Source organism: Protopterus annectens, chromosome 4.part1 (genome assembly GCF_019279795.1).
Source record: "Protopterus annectens isolate FY-2018-M chromosome 4.part1, PAN1.0, whole genome shotgun sequence".
NCBI classification, from domain to species: Eukaryota; Metazoa; Chordata; order Ceratodontiformes; family Protopteridae; genus Protopterus; species Protopterus annectens.
In genome coordinates, this window is record NC_056734.1 from 821566269 (window position 1) to 821583819 (window position 17551).

The 17551-nt window shown below is 42.9% G+C and overlaps 1 protein-coding gene across 9 annotated transcripts in view; it reads right to left on the reverse strand.

Moving 5' to 3' along the window:
- GIGYF2 (GRB10 interacting GYF protein 2) overlaps positions 1-17551 on the reverse strand; it is a 2932407-nt gene that overhangs the window by 157815 nt on the left and 2757041 nt on the right. For all 9 annotated transcript variants that reach the window (XM_044070588.1, XM_044070589.1, XM_044070593.1 and 6 more), the window contains one exon: positions 17284-17438. In XM_044070588.1, the coding sequence (XP_043926523.1) occupies positions 17284-17438 (155 nt within the window). The remainder of the gene's footprint in view (positions 1-17283; positions 17439-17551) is intronic.

Consider the following 17551-nt stretch of genomic DNA (forward strand, 5'->3'; position numbering starts at 1 on the left):
ACGTCTTACTGTGAGGCGACAACGCTTAAATACTACAAATTTTAAACAGTTCAGGAATCTTCACAGTTTATACAAAAAACATGTTACAAGCATTAGATAAGATGTTTTAGACTTTATGTACAAGACTTCATTAGTAACTAGAAAGTAATTGTTAAACAAATACATACTTCAAGTTTCAACAGTTCAGCAATGCTCACAGTTTAAACAATACTTGTTGCCTGCCTTAGGTAGGATGCTTTAGAATTATATGCAGAAAAATTTAACTAGGTATTTTAAATTATCTCTATTAGAATAAGATATGTTTTTGCCAAGAATAGGCCTTGATCTAAAAAGACAGATAGAGCAGGAATTAGGTCTTAAGAGAGGGTATTTGGGATATAGTATGAGATTAGTCTGGATTTGTACAGGGACATAGATTGTGTTTAACAGCGATTAAGTTCATGGGGGAGTTGGTTCCAATACTTTCCAACTGCATTTGAGAACAGAGCATCTCCTGCCATGCTATTAGATTTACATGTTGATCCAAGTAGTTTATTAGATGAGCGTAAAGTTGAAAGGTTCTTATATTGGGTAATGAGACTAGCAAGTATTGGGGTATTGGTAGGTTGGAAAAGGGTTTTGTGTGCAATGGTGAGTTGTTTAAAGTGAATCTAATTCAAAAGCTCTAACCAGCCTAAGTGTTTCAGATTATGGCAGTGATGGGTCCTAAAGGAGGAAGCAGTAGCAAATCTGGCAATGCTATTGTAAGCATTGGCTAGCTTGTTAAGGTTATTTTTGACAAGTTAGTATATATGGAAGAAGCATAGAGAAGTGTGGAGATACGGTGGGAATAGGCAATAGTGGTTTTGGCTAGTGGGGAGAGAAAGAGTTTTATCCTATAGAGGGAGCCTAGTTTCCTGTTGACAGTTTTTATGGTTTTGTTGATATGGCTTTCAAAGTTCAGGTTATCAATTGTTACCCCTAGAAGTTTAGTTGTTGCATCGGGAGATATGAGTGTACCATTACTGGATAAGACTGAAATGTTCATTGGGAGTGATTTACGGGTAGGAATGAAGAGGAAGAGTTTGTTTTTTTGGGGGGGTTCAAGAGGAGGCAGTGTTGTAGAAAAGTACAGTTTTGCACCTACCATAAATGTAGATGTCCGATAGGTATGCATCTGCAGTCATAACAAATGGGTTGTCCTGCCTCAGGCAGCCCTTGATCGGCGGATTCCAAAGTCTGGGTCTGGCCTCGGCTGATGTCGCACTTCACCTGACGTCATAGCTGCTGGGGTATAAAGGCATCAGCCGACGCCATTTTCCTCAGTGTTTCTTGCCCCAGATGCCAGGTGCCCTCTAGGAAGGCTAAATTTGGATAAATGCAGATAATTCCAAACAGTAGAAAGCAAAATATATATACATATATACATACAAACAAATACACCATAATAGATTCCCCCAGCTAGCTAAAAGAGGGGTAAGTACCCTAGGAATACCACAGAGGGGAAGGAGGGTGGGTAATCCTGACTGCAGATGCATACCTATTGGACATCTACATTTATGGTAGGTACAAAACTGTACTATGTCCTTCAAGGATGCATCTGCAGTCATAACAAATGGGTAGAATTCCATAGCCAAACTGGGGGAGGAGGCACTAAGATAATGATGGTGTAGTTAAGATCCCTTGTAAAACAGCAGTTGCAAAACCTGCTCGGGATCTGGAGTATAAAGGAAGATTATAATGCTTGGCAAATGTATGCACGGAGCTCCAAGTAGCAGCTTCTAAAATGTCTTTGGTAGCCACTCCTCGTAGGAAAGCTGTAGTGGTGGCTGTAGCTCTTGTGGAGTGAGGCCTGATATTTTCAGGAGTTGTCTTTCCATGAAATGAGTAGCAGAATCGAATGCAATTTCCTATCCATTTTGAGATTGTCTGTTTTGAAATTGCTTTTCCTTGCACTCCTGTTGCATATGCTACCAGAAGCTGGTCAGTTTTTCTGCTGGCCTTGGTTCTGTCCAGATAGTAGTGCAGTTGTCTGTGTACATCCAAGGTGTGTAGTAGTTTTTCCCCCTGTTCTGTGGGTTGGGGAAGAATGTAGGTAAATGTATGGCTTGGTTCAAGGATACCCTGGATACCACCTCTGGCATAAAAGTAGGATTGGTTCTCAGAGACACTCTATCCTGATGGAAGATAAGGAAAGGCTGCACTGCCATTAATGCTTGTAACTCAGATACCCTTCTTGCTGAAGTGATTGCTAGCAGGAAGGCAGTTTTCCAAGATAAGAACTGTAAGTCTGCTGTTGCTGCTGGCTCAAAAGGGGGAAGTGTTAATTTTTCTAGCACAAAATTGAGATCCCATGCAGGCAAAGGTGGTTTCCTTGGAGGCTTTACATTTTTGATCCCTCTCAAAAATTGTCTGAGGAGAGGATGATAGAAGACAGGAGGATCCATGTTGTACTCTGCTGAAATTGCTGATGCATGTATCTTAATGGAAGAATAGGACAGGCCATTGTGGTACAATTCTGCTAAGTATTCCAGGATGTGTGCTAGGTTTGCTAGTGTGACATTTCCTCCCTTTTCTGCACTCCAAATGAGGAATCTTTTTCCATTTGGCTGAATATGTTTTCCTTGTGGAGGGTCTGCGAGCCTCCAGGATAATGTCCTTAACCCTCTGAGATAAATCAAGTTGGTTTTGTTTTATGCAATTTTCCAAGCAGTTAGCTGCAGTGTTTTTAAGTTTGGATGCAGGGTCTTGTAGTTGTTCTGCGTTAGAAGTAAAGGACATAGAGGTAGATGCCATGAATGCGTCAGAGACATGCTTCTCAGTAGCGGGTACCAATGTTGCCTTGGCCAGTCTGGAGCTATCAGAATTACCTTTGGCTGTTCCTCTCTGATCTTCAGTAGAACTTTGTACATCAAAGGAAGAGGTGGAAAGGCATATACTGTCAGGTCCTTCCAGCTGAAAGAAAGGGAGTCCACCCTCCAGGCAAGTGGGTGGTATACTCTTGAGCAGAATTTCTTCAGTTGGTGGTTGTGTGGGGAGGCAAACAGGTCTATCTCTGGCATTCCCCATTTCTTTGTTATGGTTTTGAAAATATCTGGATGCAGCATCCATTCGTGAGCATCCGTGGTAGTCCTGCTTAAGCTGTCTGCTAGTAAATTCTCTTTTCCTGGTACAAATTTGGCCTGCAGTTGGATGTTGAGATTCAGGGCCAAGTTCCACAGGTCCATTGCCGTCCGGCATAGAGGGTATGAATGTGTGCCTCCCAGTTTGTTGATGTACCACATGACTGTGGTATTGTCCGTCCTTATCAGCAGGTGTCCTTGCTGGATGAATGGTCTGAATGCCTCGATTGCATGTTTCACTGCCAGCATCTCCTTTAGGTTTGTGTGTAGATTCAGCTGGTCTTGTGACCATAGGCCTTGAATACACTTGTCTTCCATGTGTGCCCCCCAGCCTAGGTCTGAGGCGTCCGTGGTGATAGTCTGCCTTGGATGTGGTTTGTGGAAAGGCAATCCTCTGTTTGTCTGACAGGCCTGAGCCCACCACAGGAATTCTTTTTTCAGACATGGAATGATTGGTATCTGTGCTTCTAGACTGTGTCTGTGCTGAGACCATACATTCCTTAGGTACCATTGTAACTTTCTCATATGCAGCCTGGCATGTGGGATCAATATTATGCAGGATGCCATGTAACCCAGGGCCTGCAGGACTTTCCTTGCAGTAAGCTGTGTTTGTCTTGTTAATGCCATGAAATAGACTGGTAGTTGCTTTTGTTTTTCCTCTGTGAGAAAAGCCATCTGAGTTATTGTGTCCAGTTCTGCACCCAAAAATGTTATCCTTTGAGATGGCACTAGTCTTGACTTTTGTATGTTGACTGTGTATCCCAAGGCTTGCAGCAGTTGTATGACATTGGCCAAATCCTTTATTAATTTTGTCTTGCTGTTCGCTTGTATTAGGCAGTCGTCCAGGTATGGGTAGATTTGAATTCTCTGAAGCCTGCAATGAGCAATTACTGATGCCAGGCATTTCGTGAATACTCTGGGCGCAGTAGATAAGCCAAAGGGCAATGCTGAGAATTGATAATGCTCTGATCCTGCAAGAAATCTGAGGTGTCTTCTGCAATCTGGTCATATAGGGACGTGCAGGTATGCCTCCTTGAGATCTAGAGTCACCAGCCAAGACTCCTTGCCCAACATGGGAAGAAGTTGCTGTAGGGTCAGCATTTTGAATTTTGGAACAATGAGGTATGTGTTCAGTGCAGACAAATCGAGAATAGGCCTCCATTGATTTTCTTTTCTTGGTACAAGGAATAGTCTGGAGTAAAATCCTTGGCCTTGTTCCATAGATGGTACCTTTTCTATTGCTCTCATCCTTAGTAAACTGATGATTTGTTTTAGAGCCTCTGATTTCTGGCTTGGTAGAAGGTTTGGCATTCCTCTCTTTTTTGGTAGAGTGTGGAAGTGAAACCTGTAGCCCTTGTCTATTGTTTGTAAAGTCCATTTGTCTCCTGTAATACAATGCCAATTTCTTGAGAATAAGGCTAGCTTTCCGCCCAAGGGTGCTTCCAGTTGTTCCCTGGTAGGCGTAATCAGAGCCAAGTCATTGTGTCTGTCCTGTAGAAGTGGTTGCAGTCGCAGCTGTGGCGGCACTTCTTTGGTTGGCAGGTTGCCACTGACGACCCCTGTAGGCACCCTAGATTGACCTCTGCCTCTTGGGCGTCTATTTCTGCCTCTCTGTGCTCTGGAGTTGTCTGGAAAGGACCAATTCTTTGAAGGCCAATTTCTGCTAAACCTCGGAGGTTAGACCTGCAAAAAATCCTTGACTGTTTGGACAGATTTTGCTTTTTCTTCCACTTTCTTTAGAACCTCCTGTGCAGGGGAGCCAAACAAACTTTGTTTCTCCATAGGGGCATCCAGGAGTTTAGACTTAACATGGTCTGGTAATGATTGTTCTTTTAACCAGGCATGCCTTCGAATCACTGCTCCAGTCATAGCTGATCTAAATGAAGCCTTCAGTGCATCATAGCCACATTTTAAGAAATGATTACTGACCTGCTGAGAATTGTGTACCAAATCCTGAAGGGACTTACGGTCTAAAGGTTCAGGAGAGGCCAGCTTTTTATTCAGCTGATCTAACAAAAATTCCTGGTACTGTATCATGTGAAATTGACAGTTTAAAGCCCTGGCAGAAAGAGTAGCAGATGTATAAATCTTTTTACCCCATCTCTCTAAAGCTCTAGATTCTCTTTCAGATGGTAGTGGGTTTTTGGCAGAGGCAGCTGCAACACCTTTAGGGCCCTGAGAAATGGTTTCTGGGTCTGCAGCATGAGCCTTATACAAGTGGTAGTGAGAATCCGGGACCCTGTAGTATCTGTCAGGCTTTGCAGGGGCTGGGGGAAGAGAATCAGGGGCAGTACTGGCATCATTGTATGCATCATCAACAACTGATAGTACAGGTGGAATGGCTAAAGGCCTATGCTGTGGTAAGTGTAAAAAAGTCCTTAGCCTTTTCCTAGAATCAGAAAAATCCTGACCCTGCCATTGTAAGTGTTCCCTCATTGAGTGTAGGGTTTCCCCAAAAGAAAATTCTTCTGGAGGTGAGGCAGAAGGAATGGAGTCTTCTGCATCAGGATCCTCATAAGGTGAGTACGGGCCTTCCTGATGGTCCGATGCATCTGAACCATTCGAGGAGTAGTCAGAGGACAGAGGTTCAGGGGGCTCAGTCCTAGGCCTCTTTTCAGGAGGGGGTTGTGAGGCCCTGTCTGGGTGAGGATGGGTTCCCCTGATCAGAGAAATAAGGTCCTCAGCAAGGCTGAGAATCTGGGAACTTGAGGTAGGCCTGTGAGAGGGAGCTTTTGAAGGTAAGGCCTTGGAACGTTTGGCTGCTTTAGCCCTGGAAAAGGCCTTGATAGACATAGAAGCAGGGGGTTTAGCTGCCCCACGTGCAGGAGTAGAGATGTCCAACGGAATAGTGTCAGACAACTCTTGTGTGCCTGCTACTTCAGCAGGAATTTCTGTAGCCGACTCAGCCATGGCCTGTGTGGCCTCGGTTATCGGAGGCATGCTTTCGGCCGAAGGGAGAACCGAGGTCTCGGTACACTCGCGGTAGGCCTAACCGTGGTTTCAGCCGAAACCGCGGGTCGAGAGTGTCGGTCCTTTTCTTTGCGTTTTTTAGCTAAATGTGTAGTCGGAGTCTCCGACGGCATTTTATATGCAAAAGTGGAGCCAAAAAACTCTTCTGCAAACTCCGACCGACATCTAAGAGTCCGTCGGTTGAAGGAAGCACAGGCTAAACAAGCTGATACGTCGTGGTCCGGGCCTAAGCAAGGAAGGCAGTAAGAGTGGAAATCCTTATGAGGTATTTGTTTCCCACAAGTTAAACAATTATTTACTTTGTCTGACATCGGCTGAGGCAAGAAAGAGTCCCCAACGGGTACCAGCTTTTTAGAAGTCTTCGGTATGTTGAAATCTCTGGATCTGACCGACCGGCACTTGCGAACAGCTTCTGCTTCGGGCACCGCGCGGCAAGAAAGACTGAGGAAAATGGCGTCGGCTGATGCCTTTATACCCCAGCAGTTATGACGTCGGGTGAAGTGCGACATCAGCCGAGGCCAGACCCAGACTTTGGAATCCGGCCGACCGAAGGGCTGCCTGAGGCAGGACAACCCATTTGTTATGACTGCAGATGCATCCTTGAAGGACATCCAATTTTCTGTTTTATTGAACAGTGTCTGAGTTAGAGTCTGTAGTTGGGATTGAGATTTAGCTGAGCAGATTATTGTCGAATCATCTGCTTATTGTACACAGTTAAAGGAATAGCTAGGTTGAGGTCACTGATAAATATTGAGAAAAGAAGGGGGCCCAATATAGAGCCCTGAGGAACACCTAGGGTTAACTGGGAGATGGGATGAGAGGTTGTTGTCCCATAGCACTGCCTGCTGTCTATTATCAAGGTAGGGACTGGAACCATTTTATGTGTGTCCACAGAGAAGGATTTTAGAATATTGAGAAGTGGTGATTGACCATGTCGAATGCTTTTGAAAGGTCAATGAAAAGTGCTGAAGAGAGAAGACTGTTATTATGGTTTTTATTGATGCTGTCAGTGAAGGATAGGAGTGCAGTTGTACTGTGGAAAGGCCTGAAGCCATGTTGAGATTTGGCTAGTAAATTGTTCTGGAGTAGGTGGTCTAGTAACTGTCTGTGGATGCACTTTTCCATTAATTTAGCTAATGGGGAAAGTAGAGCTACGGGACGATAGTTAGAATATTCTCTGGAGTTTCCACCTTTGTGTAGGGGGGATAATGTAGGAGATTTTCCAGATGGTGGGAATAGTGCTTTCTTGTATGGTTCTATTTATCAGCAATGATACTGAATACGCTATGACTTTGGCTGCCTTTTGCAGGTATTCAGCAGGTAGCTGGTCAGCTGAGAGGGTAGTAGGTTTTAGTTTACTTAAGAGGTTGCAGATGAGGGAAGTTGGGACAGGTTGCAGGTTTAGATTTGAGAGAGAGTTAGTAATATTGGTTGGAAGGGCAGAGCTATCGGCTGTTAGTTGATTAGCAAGTGTTTGGATGGTCTCAGTGAAGAAGGTATTAAAAGCATTAGCAGTTTGCTTTGGATTGTCGGAATTTGATCCTGTAGGGGGTGGTGTTGCAGACTGGCCCAGTTGAAGTAGTCTGTTTATTCTAGCCCAGAACTTTTGTGGATTATTTTGGTTGATCTGTTGGAAGTGGAAGTAAAAGTTTTTTTTATCTTCGGGTATAGCTGTCTTAGTCTCATTTCTTTTTTGCCTGAATTGTTGTTGGTCTACGGGGTTTTTAGTTGTTCTCCATAGTGCCCAAACTTTATTTCTCTGTTGAATTTTCTGCCTGGTTTACTTTGTAAGCCATGGGGCGGGTTTAGATTTAATTTTGATGGAACGCTTTGGTGTATGGTGGTTAAGGATTGTTAAGAATTTTGAGTTAAAGTTGTTTGTTGCTTTGTCAAGTGGGAGGTATTTTATAGGTGACCAATCACATTCTTTTAGTTCAGCTTGGAAGTTATTGGGGTTAAAGTTTCTATTGCTTCTTATTGTTTTATATATGGTTGGGTTGTGTGAGCTCGACCTTTGCCTAATTATGTAAGTGAGAGAATGGTCACTTACATCGTCAGAGAGGGTCCCCTACATTATAGAGTTGTTGGTGATTATTTATTAGTATCCAGTCTAGGATGGATTCTTTGTTATTGTGTTTATTAATTCTGGTTGGGGAGTTAATTGTTTGTGAGAAGCCATTAAGGTTAATATGGGAGGCTGGTGATTCAGTAGAGCAGTCCTTCCAGTCTATATTAAAGTCTCCAAGAATAATTGTCTCTTGGGGAAGTTTTATGGAGAGTTCAGCAAGGATACCTTCCAAAGTGGTGGTGATGTTATCAGGAGGCAAGTTGATACATATTATATTTAGGGATTTGCTGGGATTAAGTTGAAGTTTGGTGCTAATGATTTCTGCATTTTCAGAAGAGGAAACAAGATCTAGTATAGATATTTGTGGCCCTTCTTTATAGTGGATAGCAACACCCCCTCCTTTTTTTATTTTGCGGTCTTGTCTCAAGATGTTGTACCCAGATGGAATAATTTCAACATCTTGTGTAGTGGGTTTTAGCCATGTTTCTGTTAAAGTACATCAAAGGAATGAACATCCAGGAGAGCATGGAGGTGGGCAAGTTTATTATTTATGCTGCAAATATTGAGGTGAGCTATATAGAGTGAGTTGGGAGATTTAGATTGGATATTTGGAGTAGAGGGAACATAAATTTGTGGTTCTGTGCTTGTTTTTGCCCTGGTCCTGGGTTAGGATGAATGTCTCCATTTAGTAAGGAAAGGTGTAATAGTTTAAGGGATTGTGGAGGTTAAAGTAATGGTGAAGAGGTTTTTTAGGTTTTAGATTGTTGTATTTGATATGGGTCAGTCTGCGATATTTAGCAGGTACATAGTTAGGTAAAGATGTTATATTTATGTGTTCTGGGGAGTTAATTAGAGGTATAGTACTTGTTTGTGCATTAGGGAAGTTCAGCTGTAAATATTTTGACTGTTCATATGAGGTTAGTAGGTAGGCTGCTGTTAGAAAAAGTAGGAGAAAGACAATGATTAGGAGCCTTAGTTGGATTTGGAAAGGTCGTGTTTGCATAGTGACTAATAAGCTTACTGGTGTTCTTTAAAGGGGAGGAGTTATAATAGGGGTGATTAGAGAGAGGTGTATGTAGAATGTTAACAAGATGACTATTGCGATTGGAATGTAGAGAAAGAGGGTGTGGTGAGGATGTATAAGCTTAGTAGCAGTAGGGGTGGGTGGGAATTGGGGGTAGGGTAGGGGAGGGGAGTGAGCCCACAGGGCGAACAGAGCGGGTAGAGACAAGAGAGGTAAGGAGCCGAAAAGAACAATCAGTAGAAGCAGGGATTACAGTAGGTAGGTTACCCTAAATACTGGAAAAAAGTTAAGAGAGTAGATAATAGAGCTATTTGGAGGGTGTGTGAGAGCTAACCATAAAAACAAATAGATGTTATGGGCTACAGTTTAATAGCAAGTCTGTGGATAAACAGTATATAGCAAAGGTGTAGTACAGGTCAGAAGAAAGCTTCAAGGCCTGGAAGGGACAAGTCTGGTGGCCCAAATTAATTTATTGTAAGCAGGGTAAAAAAGGAGGGAGTTTAGGTTCCTAATGCAAGAAAAAGAGTAGTGGTTCCGAGTGTCTTTAAATGGTGGAAAAAGTAGATTAGACTGGTTACAGAGTCGGGAGGGAGTAAAGCTGCTGGTTTTCCTGGCTAGCACTTTATAGCTACCTAGATCTAATAATACATTATAGTGGCCATGATAGTTTAGACACATACTTTCATGCTCCCGTTACTGAGAAAGTACAGGGATAGGTTGCTCAACTGTGGAGACTGAAGGGAGTTGGGACAGGGTCCTTGTTCTTCAGGTTGTTAGTTTCTGTGTCCTAGAGCAGTGTACTCAAATTGGAGAGCTGGGATTGTTTTAGGAGGAAAAGAGAGAGTGAAAAACAGTAGAAACCTTATATTTAGACTATCCTAATAGTTTCCTCGTCTCTGATCAAGTCACACCACAAATTAGTAACCTTCTCCTTTAACGTTGCAAACTACACTACTGTAAACAATTCTGAATTTAAAGACTTTAGACATATAAATGTATTTAGATTTTGTGACAAGATCTCAAAACAACCATAACTTTATCAGCTACCATGAGGCATTAACTAAAACTTGGATAACTGAGCTCTATTCCCACCTACATAGCTGTAGGTCTATCAGTCCCCACTACAATCAGACAAACAATTTAAAAATAAATCACATTGGTGGTCAACCAGTATAAATAAGCTCTTTAAAAAAGGCACTTTTAAAGTCTTACAGCAAACTGAAAGCTACACACAAGAGCTTGATTTTCTCAAAAAGGTTAGCAAGGAACTAAAAATGACCTCCAGAAAGATAGCAGATAAACAGATAGTGTCATTCTTTGGGCAAGGAATCCAGTTATGTCAGTCTGAGATGATATAAAAGGCAGGCCAACTTATGTTTGCCTTGCAGTGATCGACAGGGCAAACAACATAGCAGGAAGGAGTAATAAGTAAGCTGAAGGACTGTAGCGATATATGATGAGAGGAAGGGAATAAGAAATAAAGTAACCAGCCTAAATTGCCAAGGCCATTGAATGTATTATCTCTAACTTTATAAACTGTGGTATTCAAAACCTCAAACACGACAACTAACACTATTCTTATTGCAAAAGGGAGGTCATGTATCAGAATGCCACAGATAACAATCCTTCTTCAATTATATCAGGAAATTATAAATTAACATCCAGTAAAGTTCTGTAGTAGTCCTAAACTGAATTACCAATGCTGGCCCTAAAGCTACAGCTAAATTTAACTGCATACAGACTTAGTATTAACTTTACCCCAGGGACAGTAAGTGAAACTCTGCAAATCCTAGGGTATGCTGAACACCCCAAGATTAAGGAGCAGGATCTGACTGTGTTAACAAAAACTAAAAACACCCCTTCCATGGGTCCAGATAATTTAACTGGATGTCTAATAAATAGCACCAAACCTGTCCTCGTTGAACCCTCCTGCAATTGTTTCCAAAAAAGAAAATAAAAGGAAACAAATGCACTTACTAAACACAAAAAGGCATGTGTGGACAGTAAACTCCTATTTTTTTGTTTTAGAAGAGATGGCATTTGACCCCAGGTGGTGGTCCCTGGAAAACTAGAATTGAATATCATGAATTATATTGGCAATTATTGGTTGGAGCTAATCTGGTACAAGGTTCAAATGATGTATTGTTGTGTTCATTGGTCTTTTTAACTGCGCTACCTCTACTTTTTGTGGTTATGAGTTTATTGTTCAGAAGATACTCCAAACACCCAAACTAGGCATCTCTGCTCAGACCATGCTTTCTCAGTTCTTGGTTAAAAACTGTGAGAATTTCTCCCTTCTTTTCTTACAACTCATTCCTCTTATCCCATTTTACGTTCAAAAATGAAAGCACACTTCAAGACTCTAGGAAAATGTAACTGCTCTCTCTCTGATCATATAACTTAATATCTTTATTACCTTCTTCTGTCTATATACCTCATTCTTGGCGATAGCTGCACACGCAGTGTAAGATGGTTAAAAAACAGCTGCAAGCCTACAGCTGCTGTTCTGCTACTTTAATGCAAAAAACTGTCTCAGTTTAAGATCTGAATGTCAGAGAAAGATCAAGGAGAAGTCCCAGATATTTGAAGTGAATGACACTAGATCATGCTTCTGTTGGGGATGCATATGCATAATTGTGTAGAGCCAAGTGGTTTGTGATTTGGACTGACGAGTACAGAAGCCATTTTAGGTATGTTAATGGAAAGTCAATTATTAGTTAGCCAATTAAACAGCCAATGATCAGTTTGAATGTTTTGCATACATCAGTGACACATGAAACAGTGCTATATGTAACTATCTCCAACAAAGACAGTGATATTAGAGGGATGGAAAGAAGTGGTTACATCATTAAAAAAATAATAGTTGTGTAGAATCTTACCATAATCATACATGTCCTTCTATTCCATGTTGCAGTATTCTAGATGTGGGATTTTCTGCCCGCAGGCGACTCGTACATCGGCTTCTATACAAAAGCTTCAGCTTGGTTGCTGTAGTGTTCATGGGACATCACACACAGGGCTATAAACCAAGGGGCCTTAAATGTGATGTCTGCATACACAATCCTCAGAACTTGAAGGCCAGCAGGCAGAAAATAAGGCCCAGCAGGAGGTGTGCCAGTTGTTTACAGGTGTGTGACTTGGAGACCTACTGAAATGTAGGTAGTACAGGAAGGTATAAGTCCTGAAGGGACTGATGGGTGGGAAGGAATACTGCAACATGGAAGAGAAGGACATCTATGGTTATGGTAAGATTTTATACAACCATTCTATGTCCTTCTATTCCTATGTTGCAGTATTCTAGGTGAGGGAGCGTACCACAGCTTAAGAGGATGAAAGGGTGGTGGCAGATGCAGAGGGTTCTACAAGACGCTGCAGGATTGCCCTGGTGAATCCTGTCCTAGCTCTGGAAACTTGGTCCAATTTGCAATGCTTGGTGAAGGTGCACGTAGTGGCCCAGGTGGCTGCTTCCAAAATGGATGCTGTGTCTAAGGCCTTTCATGAAGGCCCTTGAGGTGGCCACAGCTCTAGTGGAATGGGACTTGATTCCCCTTGGGGGGTTCCTTTAAATGGTGAGAGTAGCAGAAGCAAATAGCTTTCCTGATCCAGCATGTAATGGTTTGCTTGAAGACTGCCTTGCCCAGGGCTCTGGGGTGGAAGGAGACAAAGAGCTGGTTAGTCTTTCTGATGGCTTTGGTCTTATCCAGGTAAAATCTAAGCTGTCTGTGCACATCCAGGGAGTGCAGTATCCTCTCCTCTTCATTACTGGGTGAGGAAAAAAAGGTGGGCAGATGAATGGATTGGTTAAGAGAGAGATCACTGACCACTTTAGGCATAAAGAAGGGGTTGGTTTGCAAGGACACACTTCTGTTTATGAAAGACGGTGTAGGGGGAACAGGCCATTAGAGCCTGCAGTTCTGACACTCTTCTGGCTGAAGTGATAGCCACCAGAAGGACCGTCTTCCATGTACACATGTGTAAAAAAAAAAGGCCCGGCAGGTTCAAAGGGATGTTGGGTTAATTTCGCTAAGATGTAGTTAAGGTCCCAAGGCGGAGGGATAGGTTTCCTAAGTGGTCTCATGTGCAGGACCCCTTCAAGGAAGAGCTTTATGTCGAGCCTGGCCAGCAAGGGGGGCTCCAGGGGCAGGCAGATATGGCCGAGAGATGTACTTTTACAGAAGAATAAGAAAGGTCACTTTTTATCAATTGACACAAGTAGTTCAGAACCAGGGGAACTTCGGCAGAGCTGGGGTCCCTTCCCTTTTGCAGACACCATTTTGCAAATCTTTCCCATTTAGCCAGGTAAGATTTTCTGGTGGTAGGTTTCCTTGCCTCCCTTAGGACTGAAAGCACGTTCTCTGAGTAGTGGTCTCTGAAAGTAATCAAAAGTTCATCACCCACAGAGTCAGAGACAATATCTGTATCTGTGAGTATAGGAGAGTTCCTTTGTCTTGTGTGAGTATCCTGAAAGGGCTGTGGTGGAGCAGAGGATCTGTAGTAGGTCTTCTGGTCCCTCTCTCCTGGACCTGGAAGAGGAGGGCTGTGGAGTACGTCTTACAAAGGTGGCTTTAGCAGGGTAGTTCCTATAACACTTGGGTATGGGTGCAATGTCTTGGGAGTTCTTTGCTTTTTTCTTGTAGATTTTTAAAAATATCAGTGGACTTTTTCCGAACAGCACATTGTGGTTCAGAGGGGCATCCAGGATTTTAGCCTTGAAGTCCTCTGGGAGGTTCTGGAGTCTTAGCCATGAGTACCTCCTGAGGGCTGAAACAGATGCTGCAAGACCTGGTTGATGCTTCTGCAGTATCGTAGCTGCACCATATGGAGTGCCTGGCTACCTATTGGGCCAAGGAAAGTTTGGATGAGAGTCCATCTTGCTGTGACTGTCACGCAAGGAAGCCAGCATGGAGGAGGCTTGAGTGACCAAGTCTAATGCATACTTGGTCACGTGGGTCTGATAATTTATGGCTCTGAAAAGCCAAAGTAGAAGGAGTGTACACCTTCTTCCCCATCCTATCCATGTACGTAGTTGTCTTTGTCAGTGGGTAGCAGTCTAGACTGCTTATCTGCCGTGGTGGCAATAACAGCTGGGTCCACCAAGGGTGGCTTAACTAACAATTTGTGGTCCTCTGGTACTTTATAGAAGTAGTCAGGATGCTTAGGGGCCCAGAGGCTAGGAGTCAGAGGCCTTAGAGGCTGCACTGAAGGCATCCAAGTAAGCAGGCAGAACAGGGAGAACTGCTGAAGGGGAGGATGATTCCACTTGCAGCAGTTCAAGGTATCTTTTTTGGGTGTCAGTCATTTGGGAAGTGTCCCATTTAAAGTAGTCCATCTTGGTGATGGTTTCACCAAAAGTAATGTCCTCAGGGGGAGAATCCTCCTCCACAGATTCCTCATCCGGAGAGTAATATTCCTGAGGGGAGGCAATCCAGGAAACATAAGAAATGGACTCCTCTGATGAAGAGAAGGAACAATCATGTTCTTCTTCCCTGACCTGAGGGGTTATGGATGTGAGGAAAAAAGCAGAGACAAGTCTAGGGCTCAGAAGAGGCAGGGTGGAAGCTGCGGAGGCTGAAAGCCTAAGGACCATGAAGGCCTGCATGAGAGAGGAAGTGAAGGCCTGCTAATCCGGTATGACTTCTGAAGAAGACGAGGTATGTTTAAGTTTTCTGCTTCTTTTTGGCCGGAGAGGAAGTAGAGAGTTGCCTGGTGTCGGGTCTGGAGATTAGCACATCGGAAGTATTGATTCCTGCAGAAGGTACCACTGAAACTGGTTCCCCCTCGACCTTGACGGGTGTCGATGTCTGAGTGAGCTCCAAGGATGTGCCAGTCAGCTGCAAAACGGCTTCCTCGAGGGACGTTGCTGCAGTTGACTGATCGTCCGAGCGTGACTTAACCCCTAGATTGGCAGTTGGCAGTGCATCGGGAAGCGGAGCGGCAGGTGAAGAAGGCCTAGGAACCTTGGCCTTCTTGCACGAAGGTTCAGGTGCGGCCTCCGATGCAGGATCTATCCTAAGAGCTAACCATTTGAGGTATTGGTTCTCGAGGTAGAGATTTAATGCGGCTAGACGGCTGCACAATGTCTTAGGCACAAACGATTGATAAATAACACAGAAGGAGTGATCGTGTTCCCAGCCTAGGCAAAAAACACACCTGTCATGGTCGTCCTTATGGGGTATCTGGTGCCCGCATTGGCACTTTCCCTTTTTTCCTGACATCAGCTAAAGGCTACAACAACCAAGCATTAGCTAGAATAGTCAGAAATAAGAAAATTTGAAACCCAAAGGGCTACTTATCTTTAAGATGCGACGTCTGTGAAGAAGCGATCGTACGATGCAAATGTCATCTGAGGCTGAAAAGTTCTGAGGATTGTGCGTGCAGATGTCACATTTAAGGCCGCTTGGTTTATGGCCCTATGTGTGACGTCCCACGCATACTACAGCAGCCAAGCTGAAGCTTTTGTATAGAAGCCGATGTACAAGTCGCCTGAGGGCAGGAAATCCCACACCTAGAATAATGCAACATAGGAATAGGGCATCAGAAGAGTCTGGGACTCAGCAAAGAATCCTGGGGGACTCAAGGGATGAGGATTCCTGGTACAAATGAGTATTTCAAGTTAGCAATGGAGAAGGTCCCTAGAAATAGTGAGTTTGAAAACCAGGAAAGAGAAGAGATGAAGATAAAAATTTGAAGTTTACAAATGATGATCTTATGAATGACATTTTGAAAAGCTCACATCAAGTCTATGAAAATAAAGCCAACATGGAGGTGATCATCTGTTGATGTACTGATTTTGTTAGGGAGGGAGTACAGGGCAGCAATAGTGATCTGCCTACTAAACCCTTGTTGGCTATCACAATGCAGTACTTGCTTATCTGTTTGAGGATTTTGCCACACAACTTACAGAGAATGGATATGGGCCCGTTGTCCTGTCAGATAACATTGGTGAGGGGGCCTGTAATCTTGTGAGACAGCTTGCGTATGGACCTTCACAAGTTGGGTAATATTAAAGCATGTCTGACTGGTGGTGGGATAACTCCAGCAATAAGCAAAAGACTGAAAATAAGTGCTGCCAGTGATTTGAGGCATGGAGGAGAAGCCGTACAGAAATGAGGAATAAGTTGAATTTGGGATATTGTTAATTTTACTTTCAAGCATATGTAGTAGTTTTATTACAAAGTTGGAGAATGAACTCAAAACAGGCGCAGTGCAGGGTTTTGTGTGGAGTGGTTGAGGAGATAAGGGGGAAGAACAACATCCTGTGAAAACAGGAGGGCAATGTTAACTGATGAAATATCTGTGGCAAGTTCTTTCTTGTGAAAACTTACAAATTATGCCAAGTCTTTGATAAGTTTCCAGAATGTTTTTGGACTGGAGTGTTTGCTAGCCGCTTTCTTCTTATGTAGATATACTGTTTTGAGTATGGTTAGCTTACATTCCTGCCTTAGTTTTTGGTATTCTGAAGGATTACTCAGCTACAAGGAGGCTTTCCATTACGTCATACATTATTCCCAGCTTTTAGAATGGATTTTTCTTTTTTTTTTTTGTTTTTCTAAGCTATGGATAGGTTTTATCTTTGATTTTCAGTTTAATTGTGAGAAAGAACTTTTTTACCACTGGGTACAGTAAGACAATTGTATGCACTACAGTAGGGTAGGAGGCAGGTTCAAATAGAGATGACCAATTTAAGCTCTGAAGTTCAGAGTGCGGTAGGCTTTCCTTTGACACTGGAAAAAAGTATGTGGTTAATATGCACTGGTGGTGGTTTGAGTTTTTTTTATTGGAAATCATGGACAAAACTAGAGGTGGTAATTTAAAGAGCTGAGTAGGCAAGTGACATGCTTTAATTTTAAAGGCTTCTGCTGTGTGGAGAAATTTAAGATTCTTTACTGGCATCAGTACTTTTTTCTGATAGGAGACAAGTTGTTTTAAGGTTATAGGAGGTGAGCTGTTTTAAGCTTAGAGAGAGATTTACTGACCTAAGGTTCAAGTCCTAATTAGGATTACGTTGTCAGATAAGAACAACAGAATGGTGTAAATGGTAATGGCATTTTTGGGGTTCTGGAGATACAGATGTTAGGTACGAGAAGTCTGATACATCTGCTAATGCATCTGAGTCTTACCATCCAAATCGTTGGGACTGCTGAGGACACTTAGCATCTGTTCGCACCACTGAGTAAAGTCATCTTTTGCTTTTGTCATTTCTTGGAACAGTCTCTTCACTTTCTCTTTCTCCTCCTCTGCCTTCTTGTTCTGCTTAACTGTAAGGCCCTGTGTTCTAAGAAATAAATGAAAAGTCAGGAACCAAATACTTGCTTTCCATCTTTTAATAAAAATGCCAATAAAATGGATTAAAATGAAAAAAAAAGCATCTCGCAATAAGCACTGCAT